At 37.2% G+C, this 16594-nt stretch overlaps 1 protein-coding gene across 2 annotated transcripts in view; it reads left to right on the plus strand.

Moving 5' to 3' along the window:
* The first annotated feature begins 489 nt into the window (after positions 1-489).
* LOC110109317 (SEC12-like protein 1) overlaps positions 490-16594 on the plus strand; it is a 43916-nt gene continuing 27811 nt past the window's right edge. For both annotated transcript variants that reach the window (XM_020840330.2, XM_020840331.2), the window contains exons 1-4: positions 490-696; positions 785-882; positions 4419-4551; positions 4864-4955. In XM_020840330.2, the coding sequence (XP_020695989.1) occupies positions 541-696; positions 785-882; positions 4419-4551; positions 4864-4955 (479 nt within the window). In that variant the 5' untranslated portion in view covers positions 490-540. The remainder of the gene's footprint in view (positions 697-784; positions 883-4418; positions 4552-4863; positions 4956-16594) is intronic.

Raw genomic sequence — 16594 nt, forward strand, 5'->3', positions numbered from 1 at the left:
AATGTGGAATTTCGTAAATGTTAAAATTTTCTGCATTTTTCATTGTATTTACTGGGCGGGCCTTGTGTCTTTTAGTCTACAGTTGGTCTGAAATGACAAACGGGTCGGGACTTAACTTTCCACGTAAACACGCCACGCGTAATGTTTTTATTGGCGACTATTGGTGACCGAACACATCTTTGTGATCGGATTCCACACAGAATAATTGGTTTTATTATGTTTTATACAATAATCTTGATTTCATAAATATCTCTTTTAAATTTAAATCCCGAACTGCCATAAATCCTGATATATGTTATCAAATATTTTCTCATATTTTAACAGGATTTAACATTTGACATATCAAACAGTTTTCAGAATTTCAAATTTACTAAATCCGGATTTATCATTTGTTGCCAAACAGCCCCTCGGTATTTAAAGGATCGTCTTTACTGAATATAGCCAAGACCTCCTTAGCATTATATATATGATCTAAAAAACTCAAATTTTTTTTAATAAAACTAAAAACCATCTAAGGAGAAAAGGGAGAAAAATTCGAGAATGGAGGGAGGAAGCGAGTCGTGTGCGTCATGGATCAGGCGCCCGGAGAACCGCGTGCTGGTCGTCGTAGGCAAGCCGAAGATCGGTGTCTCCCTGCCTCTCCTTGAGGTCTTCTCATTCGATGTCAAAACCGCCTCGCTATCGGCCGATCCCCTGGTTCATCTTCCTCGATTTCTCTTTCTCTTAATTCTCCCGTTCGCGTTACTTCTTACATTAAAATCCGTAATTTTTCTTCTTATATCAGGTGACCTGTGCGATGGGAGAAGAAGACGGGGATCCCGTGGGCTTTGCAGTGCATCCCAGTGGAGAGGAGATTGTTTGCTCCACGGCCAAAGGTTGCAAGTAAGCGTGGTTTTTATCTGTCTTACACGGAAAAGTTGGTACTTGCTTGCTATTTTTTCCGTATGCGGTCTTGCTAGTGAGGGTCGATTAAGATTGCAAATTAGTGGGTGTGGAATTCTGTGTGATTGGGGAAAGTTCAAGGGATAACAATTGTAATTAGTAGTTTGGGTTGGTTAGTGGTTAGTGGGCGATGGGAGGTGCTTTCTTGTTCAATACTCTCAATAAGGGAGGAATATATAATGAATAGAAGTGTGCCTTACTTCTGTTATTCTCTCTTTTCTTTATTCTTTTTGGAGTTGCACCCTCCATTTGTCTAATTATACTTGTTTCTCTCTCTTCCTTATTTTTGATCCTCCTACCCCATGGTTTTCTTGTTCTTTTATGTAGGCTTGTAACAATTGATATTCTCACACCTTCGATTGCCTATACCCACCCCCTCTGGCCCACCTTCTTTCAGATCAGTCTCAATATGCAGAATCTCATTGAGATTTGAACTTCACCATCAAAACCCTCTTCCCCACTTCTCCACCTTCCAAAATTGTCTAGGCGTCCAATATATCATTGAAATTTGAATGTATTTGTTGAAACCCTCTTTCCAACCTATCCATTATCCAGACAATCCGCTCATCCAAGACCCCATTGACATTTAAACGATGCCATTGAATGCCTCTTCCCTACCTTGATGTCTTCTAGAGCCCCAATCTCCGATTACCCTTTCATCAATCACCAATGATCCGCAATGCTATCATCTTCTAGATCCTTAATGTCTTATCACTTTAGCATCTCTCACTCACAATCCCCAACCTCATCATATTCTGAATTTTCCACTCGTCCAAGATCTTGTTGATGGACTCTACTGCTAATGATTTAGAGATCACAACTAGTTCTTAAAGCCCAAATCACTGTCACCTTGCCTTGATCCCAATAGTAAGAACTACTAGAACTTGTCTTGATTGAAACCTCTTCTCCTTTTGCTTCCTAGAGGATCGTCCAACCTGATCCGCATCAACAAACCCAACTTATAACTAGAAACTCATCCAGCTAGCTGCAACTCCAAAATTTGTAAGTGTTTCATGCTCCTTAAGTGAATGAATGAATGATATCCATTCCAAGTTTGTCTGATAATTTTTGAAATTCTAACCCTAATCCTTTATTTAGAATGTTAGGAAGTTTTTTATCTATGGTTATGTGCAAAGTATAAATTATATCATTTTCAAGCTTCTTTATAAAATGTCTATCAACTTCAATATGCTTTTTATGTTTATGCTACACGAGGTTATATGCAATATTAATCAATAACCTACTATGAAAATAGAGCCTCATCGAACCTTTTCATTAAACTTTTAATTCTACCTTTAAATCTTCCATGATAATTTTTTAGTCATATAAATTCACAAATTTTTAATACCATATATCAACATTTTTTTAGTTATATGTTAAAATGATGGTTGGAGTAACATCCTTTGAAGCTAAAGCAATTGAAACTAGACTTTGGTGTTTTAGATATAGACAACAATGATTAAAAATGAACCCATTGTACGGGTAGTTAAACGTTGTGTTGAAAGATTATAAAGGAAAATTGAGTAGTAGATTTAAAAAAAAAAAAAAAGGTGACATGGATAAAAGCTGTTAAAAAAGATTTATGAAGAATAAATTTATAATCTCATAAAACACTCACAATAAACTAATTGAAAATGAAAATTTATAATGCCTACAAATAGTTGGGATAAGGCTAATGATGTTGATGATTTTTGTTTATAGAAGCATTCAATAGGTTTGATAAAAGTGCATTTGTGAATCAATAATTTATTAAGTTTTAGAAGTTTTTTAGTATTCCTAAGTAGCTAGTTGGCGAGTAGTGTAATAAATGTTCAACCTTCTATCTCTCTTTTGTCTGAATTAAACAATTAACAAACTTGAAAAATTATATTCCAGCATTTTTATCTAACATCCCAATCTTTGTGAACCGTAATTTTTATGTGGTTGGCATTATACATGCTCTCCCGTTTTATACATCTATGTTTAAATCCGATAGAGTAAACATTTATGCTTTTCTGTAGTTCTTCTCATTATTTTAATCCACCTTTACTTCGTTGAGCTATGCTATTATGTTAATGAGTTGTACATCCTCTTTTGCACTCATTTGATTTAATTTAAATTGCGAATAATTGCCAAATTCATATTTTTGATTTATATTGAAGTAAAATTTTCTCCCTTGTTTTTGTATTTTGATATGTAATACTTATTGGACACATAAAATGTAGGCCTTCCAACCTATGATGCACCGACACTTCTCCTCAAAGAGGAGTGCAATGTTCGACATCGTATCTGACACGACACTCGTCCGACACTCCTCCGACACATGTCGGACACGCCGAAAATGTGTCCGATTAAAAAATATTAAATACAAATTGGACATGCGTATCTTAAATATTTTATGAAATTTTTAAAATATAATTTCTTGTATTTGGTGGGATTTAAACTAAATTTCTTATTTCCTATCCACAACATCAAATCAAAGTCCACACTTAATACCCAATCATCGAATATTCTCATTTTCTTTTCTTTTTGGCAGTGAAGGTATTTTCATCTCCTCTCTCGGTGACTGATAAACGACAGACGTCTGACTCTCGACATCCTAATACTAATCATTTTAGGCATAAATTCTAATTAAATAACTTATTATTTTCAAATTATTTTTAAAATTATACTTATTTAATTTTTATACACTATTTTTTAAATATAAAAACTATAATATCGTGTCCAACCCGAGTCCGTGTCCTATATTTTCAATAACTGACGTGTATCGTGTCCGTGTCATGTCGTATCCGTGTCGCCATGTCTGTGTCTGTGCATCATAGCTTCCAACTCAATTAGATGAGTAATGTATTAGATTTGGCATATGTTAAGAAAGGTAGAGATATACCTAAAAGACTTGGTTAGAAAATATTAAAAATGATATTTTTTATTAGATTTAATTCAGAATTTGACTCTTAATTGGACACAAAGGAGAAAAAGTATTCATGTTGCCAACCTCACGTAGTGGGATAAAGATTTGATATTGTTGTCTGTGGTCTGCACTACTTGCACATGTAAAACATTTTCCCATGTTCAGTAAACAATCCTTAGAGAATTGATCTAAGACGATGATTGGGGTACTATTTGGGCTGATGCTGCCGGTCACTACAATTTTTTTGTTTTATTTTGAGTAAATCTTTTTGTGTTTTTCTTGACGAAAAAAGAGAGAAAAAAAAGAAATTGCTAGACTAAAGATTTCAATGTATATCTCTTTGGTTCGCTTTTATTTTATTGCCAGCCACTTCACACTTTTCTTATTTATTATTGTATCGAAAATGAGAAATGCATGATCAAATTATATGAACTACCTTGCTTATTTTTTGCATTTTAAGTTTCTTCAATTTTTCTATTGTGTTTGAAAGGGTAGTCACGATATGCTATAAGATCTTATTATTTTTATCATGGTAACGTATTCTTCATGAATGATACAATGTTCCTGAAAATTCATGAATTTGCAGATTATTTGAATTGTGTGATCGAGATTTAATCTTCAAGCTCGTGGCCAAAGATCTACCTCCTCTTCATTCTGTTGGTCCTCAGAAGTGTCTTGCTTTTAGCACAGATGGTTCCAAATTTGTCACTGGTGGACAGGTATATGCCTATTGAGTAGTTTATGGCCAATCTTCCTTATTGCACGCACAAGTTATAGTTTATTAGTCTATTTAACAACTTGTGGTCCTCTAAGCTATTCTCCTTTTTAATGCCTAAAAAAATTCACAAAGTCTTGATATCCCAAATTTTCTCTTCATCATGACAAAACCAAGCAGCTAATGTATATGTGTTTTGCTGTCATCTCATTCAATTGGCCATCTATTTTCATGTGAACTGCATAAATCATTTTTAACTTTGTACGCAGAAATCTACAATTGTTGATTTACCGCTGATCTATCTTTCTGTCCTTAGGATGGGCATCTTAGAATCATAGAGTGGCCAAGTTTGAAAGTTCTTTTGGATGAACCGAGAGCACATAAATGCTTCCGAGATATGGATATCAGGTAAAGGGACATACTACTTTTTAATCTAAGAATATGTTATTTTGCATGAATTTTTTTTCACAATATGAATAATCGAACCGTTTTTGTATTATTCTAAAGTACTCTTTGTATTATTAATTTTTAACGAAATACAACCCTTAAAAAATAGTGACAATAAGTTGAGACAAAGCAATAACAAAAAGTTAAGATAAACTAGAAACAAAGAGTATCTACTTATTTACTGGTGTTGTTTGACGTAAGACAATTAGTTTAATTTAATAAATGATATATAAAAATTGTTCATTATTACTTGCACCTTTTTTTTTTATTCTTTTGCTTATTCAGCTCATATTAATATTCAGGTTATACATATTCGATTAGATATTCCCAAATATTTACGTTTATATTTAGAGTTTTTCCTATTTTATTGTTTAGTAAATGGATTAATATTTGAAGTGTTAAAGGTCGGGTAAATATTTCTAATGACAGTCTTCCTACTTAGGGCTTCAACCTTTGATTTGGAGATATGATCTCAACGAGATGGATAAAATTTGAAAGTAGTAATGCAATATTATAAAAAATATAAAATAGATTGAAAAGTTTGTTAGCATTGCTCATTTCATCAATTATAATGAAATATAAAATTTTGTATTGAATTATGTCTTATATATATTTTTTATATTTAATTATTTATAAAATTAATTTGCCCACCCTAAAAAAAATTTGCTGGTTTCGCTCCTGTTTTTAATATGATGGTATCTTCAACTGATTAATTTCACCAAGCCTTTTTTAGCAATCATTCATTATATTCAGTTCACCCCACCAGAAGAAACCAAACTCGATGGTTTTTGTTCTTTTGCTTTGATCGAAAGAATCAATGAGCGTTATAAGGTAGTTGAACAATAGTTTTCCCCATGATTTAATTTCTGTTTTGTTACTGGATAAAGTCTTCATCTTTCTGTGTGCAATCCCTGAGAAAAGGATTTTCACTTTTGTGATTTTCTTTTTATTTTTGGGCTCAATGATGAACCTTCTAAATTGTTTATTGGTAGCATTTTAATACACAACATAATGTTATGTGATGGAGCGATGGTGAATACTGAATAGATATTGAAAGAGATATTTGAGGAAAGAGAGAAAAGTTGGAAATCATAATCCTTGGAGAGAGGAAGAGTAGAGAAACCTAACACACACCTAAAAAACAAAACCTAACCAACACCTAGGTCGGAGAAAAGGAAAGTATGACGGAATCAAATCTTATTTTAATCATTAATTTAATTAAGCATTCTCACTTATTATAAATGCTTTAAGGCTACTAAGGAAGGATATTATTAGGTGTTGGTTTGGGACATGATGCTAGTATTCAAAGTAAGAAAGAGATTAGGATTGCAATGAAGGAAGCTGAATGCTTATGATATTGAAATCTTTTGGAAGAAAGACTTAGAAAAATGTTATTGAGTTAATCAAGATTGATTCATACATGTTTATGGAAGGAGATCTGGTTATAGATGGAAGGTTTATGAATGTCTCATTGAGTCAATTAAGAATTGATTGGCATATGTTTATGGAAAGGGTTTTGGCTATAGATTGCAACAATTTGGGTTACTATGGTAGGAGATTTGGGAATGTTGAAACAATAAGTTTAAGAGGAAAAAGCTTAAAACTTTATTCAATATAATCCCTATTTATAGACTATATAAGATGCTTAAATAAAGAAACAAATAACTACAAATTAAAGGGTAATATAATCCTTCCTAATTCTGCTACCTAACTAAGGAAGACACTTAGCGTGAGATGAGCTTTCGACGGATCGCTACTTGCAGCCGTGGGATTAATGCTGGATTGAGAGGCTGAGATTTAACACTCTCCCTCAAGCCGAGGAATATAGATCTGTCATTCCCAGCTTGGCAATCGTTTTGAGAAAGGCAGAGCTTTCCAATCCTTTGCTAAGGATATCTGCAAGTTGATCTTTTGACGGTATATGGTTGATAAATACTACAGCATTGTATATATATATATTTTAATAAAATAACTGTCCACTTCTATGTGCTTGGTCCTGTCATGTTAGATTGGATTGTGGGTTATGCTGATTTCTAATTTGTTGTCTCAATGTTCATGGGGTCGTCCCACATAATCATTAGGTCTTCTAGAATTATCTTGATTCATATTATCTCACATATTCCCAAGGTCATAGCTCTATATTCTGCTTCAGCACTAGATCTTGCTACCACATTCTATTTTTTGTTTCTCCATGTAACTAGGTTTCCTTCTAGGAATATGCAGTATCCATAAGTAGATCTCCTGTCTACTGGTTATCCTGCATAATCTGTATTAGTGCATGCTTCTAGGGTTACTTTATGGTCTCTTCTTAAGAAATTCCTTTATCTTGATTTCCCTTAAGGTAGTGTAGTTGTGGGCTCCGAAAATTCGGCCACGGCCTCCCCTGCTTTGCTTTTCTTCTTCAGGGGAGTTTTAATGGATTTAGTTCCGGGGTAAATTTTCGGAAGGCAGATGGGTTTGTAGATAAGACACTACCTAGAGATTTCGCCCTCATTTTGCGAGGACTTTTATGATCTAAGTTCTGGTTTCCTATAGGCGCAAGCCCTTATAGTTAATTGCCCCTCCTGATCACGAGAGAGAACTTTCGATTAAGGCTAGTCGTCAGTGAATACGTCGTATCAGTAGATACATGGTATACGGCATATAATACTGGGCATTTGGGATGGTTAGAGAATTGATATTTAAAAGTATAAATTTCACCATCTAACACTTAAAGCGGATGGTGGGGGAATGAATGATGGACCTGATCAAGATCCCATGGTTTTATCGTCCCTAGCCATCGTGGTCCCTGTTCTTCTTAGTCAGAGGAGGTAGTCGACCCAACCTGACAGAAGGATACTTGTCGGCAACTATGGGTTGCTTCGTCCAAGGGGACCTTTTAAACTTGGGATGGGTTTTTGTTTAAATGGACGAATTTGAATCCACCTTAACTAACAGAGGGCTTTATGCTCTATCAATTATATCCTATTGATTCGAATCTCAAGCATTTGATGTCATTAAGGAATGTATTGGCTCTGGCCATAACTGCTATTTTGTGGTGCTATTTGGTGGCAAAACCACTCGGTTCAGAGGGTCCCAGGTCATAACTATTTATCCCGCGGTGCCATTGGGTGACAAAACTGTCAGTTAGAGGGCACGTACCACGTCCTTACTAACATGAGATTATTTGAGAATGGATCCTAGTAATATTTTCGACTAGGTATTGGCTCTATATGAATTGAAGTTATTTGCAAACTGTTGCGGAGGGTTGATGGATTTTGGTTTAAGCATTTGATGGTTGGGTTTCAATTTTAAACATTTTGGGTTTGGAATGATTTTTGGATTTCTTGGACTTTCAGGTATTTGGGATGATATTTTGAAATATTTGAAATTAATCTCTCCAGTTGAGATCTATATTCAACACGATCATCATCGGGGTGGTTGTGATCATTTTCATTTGTGGATTGAACCTTGTCGACTTTATCGAGGTGTCGATAGAGGATCGAGTTTCGTAGGCTTTATGCTTTTGTTGATGAATTTCTTTGTTGGAGGTTTTGAAGGCCTTATGTGAACTTATAAAATAGATATTCTGGTCGACACCTTGACCGTATACCTACTTGATAATTCAAGTCATATAGACTCCTATCTATCTATATATAAAGATCAGGCTCGAACTACGTTCATTTATTGACCCGCGCAACTTTCCTAAACGTCACGTGTATACCCATAACTCGTTCGCTAGGAATCATGCAGGTGTTTGGGGGGTATTTTATAATTATTTTTTGAACATTGTCGACTTCTATGTACCTGCTTAGGAGGATCGGGTTCAAATTTATTGACTCGCGCAGCATTCTTAGATGTCATGTGTGTTCCTACAACACGATCGTCGGGGCCATGCGGGTTTTTGGGGACATTTTATGTTTATTTGGTGAACCTTGTCGACTCCTATTTACCTACTTAGGAGGATTGGGTTCAAATTTATTGACCCGCGCGGCATCCCTGGACGTCATGCATGTTCCTTTAATACGCTTGCCGGGGCCCATGCGGGTTTTTGGGGTCATTTTGGACAATTGACGGGTCTTTTACAATGGCTCGTAGAAGTTCATTTCGTCGTAATCTTTTCAATATTTTCTTGTGGATAGTATGTTGGATGCACGACCATTGTTCATCGAGGAACTTGCAAGCCTCAATAATCTTATCCAACTCAATATTCATGACCGAGTTGAATTGAAATTCATTCACTTCATAATGATTTGATATGGCTTTCTCTTCCCAGAACTCGTATAGGAATTAGTGGGCGACTCTTTGGTCATGTCATCATCACTATTTTTTTTTGTTGACTTAAATAAAGAATCAATCATTTCAACCTTGGGTGATTGTGTCCTTGCTGATGTCATATATGTCGAAATCAATGATTACTACCTCTAGCGGGCATTGTAGTTATTGAAGGCACATCTGGTCGTATAAGAGAAATATAATATTCAATCCTAAAATAATTGTTGCATCCCTTGAGATGATTGGAATGATAGATGTACCAGATTGAGGTTGGATAGTTGTTGAAATGTTATAGTGTCTTCGCTACAACAACTGATAGGTATCTTGAGTATGCTGCAGACATGCTGTCTTTACTTGTATAAGGATCAATTTTACTTCATGTTGAGTGATAGTAGATTATAGGGATACTTGAATATCCACTGTTTCTCACGACGCTCTTTCTGAAACTGCTTGCAAGTGGCGACGTACGTGTATGTTTGCATTTACTATCGATTTCCGTAGGTGATAATCAAGTTCCCCTTCATGGTGGCTTCATTCATTTGCTTGTGTATTTTCTGGCACTAAATCATTGTTGATGAAAGGGCTAATATTGCGTCCCTTCATGGTTACTTAATTCAAAACCCCATCGCTTATTTGTGAGTTATGTCGAATACCACAAATTATTAGAAAACCTGTTTGCATAGAGATATTAATTGTCCTTGTATTCATGTCTTTGTGGGACATTACTCTCCTTTGATCACAAAGGATCCATACATATGCTTGAGTATCAACTTGTATCCTTGATATTCACTTGCAATCAACTCTTTGTGTCCATCGTGATTACTTTAAATCACCTCATTTTTGTTGAGTTACTCATATTTGCAAGTTCTTATTTGAAAACTTACTCATTACAAATTCTTCATAATTTCGTGTCATCACTTGTAAGCGCATTTCCGCATTCCTTGTTGATTGTTGCTTAGGGATGAGTTCATGTCTAACATTTCAAGTCAATGCTCCAAAAGTCCCCATACCATGGCTTTATAGCCAAGTCATATTCTTCACAATATTCTATTTGCATGTTGGATTGCTTATTGTATGCCCCTGATGTTTTACTTAAGAATGCATAATAACGCTTACTTCAATCCATTTGGTTGTGTTTGTAAGATGACCGTTAATGCTATTATTTTTTAATAACATATGTATTTCGCAGCAGTGTCTTCTTGTGATCTCCCGTATCCATAAAATTTCAGTCATTGCTATTTTTCAACATACCACATCAGCCATGATCGCTTATAGATAGGCTACCATGTATTTATTTACAAATTAGCCAACGTTGGTAGGAGGAGGTTATATCCCTCTCAATACTCTTGCTTTACTTGTAAGTATACTACATTCATCGTGCATAATAACTGCCAAACCACTACGTTCATTATGTTGCTTGGCGGTTTATGACGCAAGTAATAACATTATTATTATTACCACTTAACATCATCTCTTTGATTGGTATAATCGTCGTGGACGGAATGTAGCACCCATTAGGGATTTCATACTATAGCTTATAAGTGATGTTCAAGGCATTGTAACGACCCTTTCCTATTCATGCATTAATCTTCTTTGTTCATCAAAGATCGTATGATCTTTGTTTGTAGGCAAATATCAACTACCTACGACCCACTGTCTTCTTTGCATGAACTCGTGGATCCACTAGTATGGATACTACGAGCATCATGTTACTTACGTGTAGGTTGAAAGTTCTTTGTTGCCGCATTGAATAGATTGTCATATTACAAATCCTTTGTTCAGAATTAATTCAAGTCCTTTGTTCAGTTGTTTAGACTCAGGTCTTTTGTAGTTCATTCAGGTGTAAATCAGGTCCCCTGTCTTCTTGAAAGTTTAAGTTCTAATTCATTTCATTTAGGTTCAAATTTTGGTTATTCACTTTGCTTTGTGTTTGGATACAAGTCCAAGTCCAAATTTAATTACACTTAAGCCCTGTATGTTGTTATGAATTTAGCTTTTATAGTTCATTCAAGCTCAAGTTCTCAACAGTCCAGCTAAAGTTCAAGTTCGAGTACAATTCAACTTCACTTCAAGGTTCATTTAGGTCTCCTGTTATTCAAATACCGAGTTCAAGTCCCTTGTACTTAGCTCAAATGAGGCCCTCCATTTGCTTTGAATTTCGGCAGCCTCCTGGCGTCTCTCCAGTTTAGGAAAAACTAAGGGAAACTGGGCCTCCCGCCACGCTAGAGAAAAGCGTGTACGATAGGTGTCGTTTTATACCGCAGCAAAAAAATCTTTAATCCCACCATGCTAGAGAAAGGCGTGTATGAGTCTTCAGTACCTGTTTCAAAGGAAAAACAGTTTGCTTTCCCCGCAAGTACAGAGCCGCGTATGGGGTACTTAAAATTTTCTCAACCATGCTACAAAGAGAGTGTATCAGGCCTACCCACCTCGCCGAAGGTGTCGCACCGAGTTTCCTTCCCTCCACACTAGAGAAAAGCGTGTATGGGTGGTTTTCTGGCTCGACACGAATGCCGAGAATGGGGTTTTGAGTTTTAGGGAGTTATACCTTACACCGACGCAGAAAATGGGGTTTTGATTACCCGTCCCGTTGTAAGCACCGCAACGAATTCCCTCCTACCACGCTAGAGAAAAGCGTGCATGGGTGATTGTTCGCCGCGTTGCAAGCACCGGGAATGGGTTTTCAAAGTTTAGGGTTTAGGGAGATTATACCTTCGCAAGTGTTGTCGAGGTTGGCACACGGATCGAGGCAAGAGAGGTAATTATAATTAATTATGTTTAATAATAATTAGTTATAATAGGGAGGAGATGGCGTGGATGGATCATCAGAGTCAAGGCATTGGTGTCGGCTAGGGAAGAGTAGCTAAGCGATAGATGGAGATCGGGTTGTAGGGTTCGGCTTAGAGAGCTCTCTCTCTCTCTCTCTCTCTCTCTCTCTCTTTCTCTGGACTGAACAAACCCAAAGTTTGGGCAAGGGTCACGACTATGGTGAGGTTGGAGATGGGTCGGAGGAGGGGGTTAAAGGTCTCAGTCGGATAGGTCAGTGGGAGATTGGCGTATGGTGCAGATAGGGTAGGAAGGGCTTCGACTTGTGTTGCCTTGGGGTCGATCGTCCTATAGGAGGCGGATTGGACGGGATTGGGAGGAGATCCGAGCTGGAGCTTGTGTGTGGAGGAAGAGAGGGAGCAAAAGGTTTGCGTTGGATCTATGGAGGAGACTTGAAGGATCCATTTCACTTGCGTTTTAACGACATGAAAAGCAACTCTTCAAGGCATGCGTGGGACGACTCTGAAATGGCGCCTAATACAGGGTATGGGCAACTGTGGCACACGACATTTGGTGTAGGATTTGAGCAGGACACAAGCAGGTATGGCAGAGAATTTTTTTTTATTTGGTTTCTTTTGGACTTATTTGGTAGAGCTTAACAACAATATTCTATCTACTTCTTGCATATGAGCCTGTTTTGGATTCTGCATAAACTAACTGACAATAGTTACAACAAATTCTATATATGTTCTGGTGTGAGAAAAGTTGATCAATTTCCCTATAAGTCTCTAGTAAGCTACTTTATCTACATCTAGATCTTTTTTTACTTCCCCCAGTTTAAGATTTGGTTCTAGTGGTGTTGGTGATGGTTTACAAGCCAGTTTTTCTATTTCTTTTAGAAGATATTTAATGTATTTTTGTTGTGAAATGAATATTCATTTGCTGGAGTAAGCTACTTCAATTCCGATAAAGTATTTTAGTTTACCAATTTCCTTGATGTCGAATTCTTTGGCAATACTTTTCCTTAGACTAAATTTTATTTCTTTATTATTTCCAGTCAAGATAATATCATTCACATACACTAATATTATGACTCTCCTTGAGTCTGATTGTTTAAAGAATAGTGTATGGTCCCCTTGACTTTGTTGACGTCGGCTCCGAAAATTCGGCCCCGGCCTCCCGGCCGTGCGGATTTGCTTTTTGTTTTGACGATGGAGTTTTAACGGAATTAAGTTCCGGGGTGAATTTTGGAAGGCAGATGGTTTTGTAGATAAGACAATACTTAGAGATTTCGCCCTCCTTTTGCGAGGACTTTATGATCTGAGTTCAGGTTTCCTATAGGCGCAAGCCCCTATAGTTAATTACCTCTCTCGATTAAGGCTATTCATTGATCAGATACGTAGTAAATACGTGTTATCTGGCATATAGTAGCAGCATTGGGCTTGAATATTTGGAAAGTTTGGATGTTTGGAAATTGATATTTAAAATATAAATTTTATCACCTAACACTTAAAGCGGATGGTGGGGGAGTGGATGATAGACCCGATCAAGATCCCATGGTTTCGTCATCCCGGGCCATCGTGGTCCCTGGTCTACTTAGTCAGAGGAGGTAGTCGTGTATACAATTTATGGTGTACGTGCAGGGGTATTTTGAAATAATTGTAGTTGTGCAAATAACTACCATTTGGATGCACAACTTTTCATTTGAGAGCTAATACACGCCTTCTATCCGCTAGTACGAATGTTGCGGATTAGGTGGTGGTATGGTCTTGATGTTAGGAGGCATCTCCTCCTCTTGATGCTGACTCCCCCCTTTTCTCATTCACCGAGGAGGGTTTCTTATGGACTTTGAAGTCTGCTGCTTTGAAAAGATCTCCTTTTAAGATCACCAGTATAGCGGATTTGTTATTTCTGATATTTGTGGATGCAAGTATTATTTCCTTCCTGAGTACATGATCAAGAAGGAATTTTGGAACATCAGGAAGTTTAGTTTGAATTTGCTCAAACATCTCCATTATGCCAGAGGGGGTCCTTTTTCGTACATCGAGTCGGCCTTATACCCAACGTACCTAAAGATCTTAATCACCGTTGTCATAAGTGATGTCCGTACTTCTGTCCACAGTGGTTCGTTGTACCTAAGATATACACACTGTTATTATCCACAAGTATTCATTTGTAGGGGACCACTATATTCACTACGATTTCTTAGAAATGTTCGTAGGAGAGCCATTTGCACCAATATCATATCTACCTTTTACCAATCTCAGGTGGGTTTGTTGATTGTACTTGCTTGTAGGGACGGGTCTTCCATTATCATTTGCAATGTTGCCCTCTCAATCAACAGGCATTTGTAGTGATTGTCGTAGGAGTGCTGCATTCATCAGTATCATCCACTATGTATTTTGTCTCATGCATTCATAAATTTTGATAATTGAGATTTGTTTGTGATTGTTCAGATACTGCGAATTGATTATTGTTCATTGCTTGTATGCATCAAGGTCCTGTTCGCCACGAGTCCCCTGCTGTTTGTTTGTATTTGTTTGAATGCATTGAATTGTTATTTAGCATTTGAACTTTGATCTTAATTATACATTTTAGGATTTGGGATTCATTCATTTCTTGTAGTTTAATTCAAATCCAAGTCCCTTGTTATTCGTACAAGTCCTCTGCACATTTTAGTTCAAGGTCTGTGCATTTCTGTTCAAGTACAAGTCCTCTACACATTTAGTTCAAGTTCTATGCATTTCTGTTCAAGTCAAGTCCTCTGTACATTTAGTTCAAGTTCTATGTATTTATGTTCAAGTACAGGTCCTTTGAAGTCCTTCGTACTGCTGCTCAAATGATATCTTTATATTGTTCAGGCTTCGTGTACTTAAGTGAAAATTTCGGCAGCACCCCGGCATATCCCCCGCTTGGGGGAAAGTAGGGGAGCTGGGTCTTCCCACCACGCTACTCAAGCGTGTATGGTAGGTGTCCTTAGACACCGCGACCGTATATCTTTTCATCCCACCACGCTACAAGAGCGTGTATGGGGCCTTCAACAGTACCCGTATGAGAACACCAGTGACTTCCCCACCATGCTACAAGAGGGTGTATAGGGCTTACCCACCTCGCCGTATGTGTCGCATCGGGCTCCCTCCTACCGTACTACAAGAGCACGTATAGGTGGTTCTCCGGTTCGCCGCAAACATCGAGAGTGGGATTTGGAACATCATACCTTTGCGTAGTAGTTGTTGGCGCCGATGTCGAGGTCGAGGACAATTTCCACCACGCTACAAAAGCGTGTATAGGGCTTACCTCCCTCATCGTACATGTTGCACTGGATTCCCCCTCACCGTGCTACAAGAACACATATAAGAGGTCTACCAGTGCATCAAGCACGTCGAGCGTGGGGTTTTAAGTTAGGAATTTATACCTTGAAGACCGGCGGTGGCTCGTGGATCGAGGCAAAGGGGGTCCTATCTTTTTTTTTAAACCAATTATAATAAATAATAGTTAAAATAATTAATTATAACTAAATTTAATTAATTTTGATAAATATTGATTAATTATAATTAAAAATAATTAATTTATAATTCTTAATTAATTATAATCAATTATAATTAATAATAATTAATTAAATTAGAATAACTAATTATAATTAAAATTAATTAATTATAACTAATTATTTTTATTAATTAATTATCATTTAAAAATAATTAATATATAATTAAATTAAGTAATTATAATTAATTATAATAATATAATTAATTAAAAATAATAACAGTAATTAATCAAAATTAATTAAAATAATCATAATTAAAATTAATTTTAATTAAAAACTAAATAACTCTTCTCCCTCTAACTCTCTGTTCGGCGAAGTTACGGGATTTGGCCGGATTCAGGCTAAATCCAGCCAATGGTTTCGGTGCGTGCGTTAAATCCCGGCGATGGTTAAATCTCGGATTAAGGATTTACGGCTTAGATCCCGTATTTACTAAATCCCTTAGTTCGGTGGACTTTGGGATTTGGCCGAAGAAGAACGCAAAGGGAGAAAATTACCTTCTCCACAAGTGAGCTCCCGTCCTGGCTTGCGATCGGACAGGGAGGGAAAGTTGGCCGAAGGAGCGAAGTCGACCGGCCACGGCGAGTCGAAGAAGCGACGGGAAGGGAGAAAGTTAACTTCACAGTTGGCGAGCTCCCGCACTGCTTCCGATCAAAACGTCGACTTCCGATCCGGCTGGGAGAAAGTCGTGGAAGGAGCGAACTCGAACAGCACGCAGGAGCCGGAGCAGCCGCGTGGAAGGGAAGAGTTGGAGGAGTGGAGTCGGACAGCTGCAGAGGGGCGACGGGTTCGTTGCTTCCGATCAACTGTTGTAGCTTCCGGTCCGACTGGGAGGAGAAAGAGCGAGAGAGAGCTTGCGGGATGTGCGTAAGAGAGTCGAAGCCCTCTTCTCTTCGACTCTTTATCGACGCAGAGAGATCATGGGAGCGATTTCGACATGCGACGTGCGAGTCGTGTCGAGGGTCGTGGCTGCGACGTGCGATGGCAGAGAGGTATGGAAATTTTTTTTTTCTTTTTTTTTTTCTTTTTTTTTTTT

The sequence above is a fragment of the Dendrobium catenatum genome, unplaced genomic scaffold, assembly GCF_001605985.2.
Source record: "Dendrobium catenatum unplaced genomic scaffold, ASM160598v2 fragScaff_scaffold_703, whole genome shotgun sequence".
Taxonomy (NCBI): domain Eukaryota; kingdom Viridiplantae; phylum Streptophyta; class Magnoliopsida; order Asparagales; family Orchidaceae; genus Dendrobium; species Dendrobium catenatum.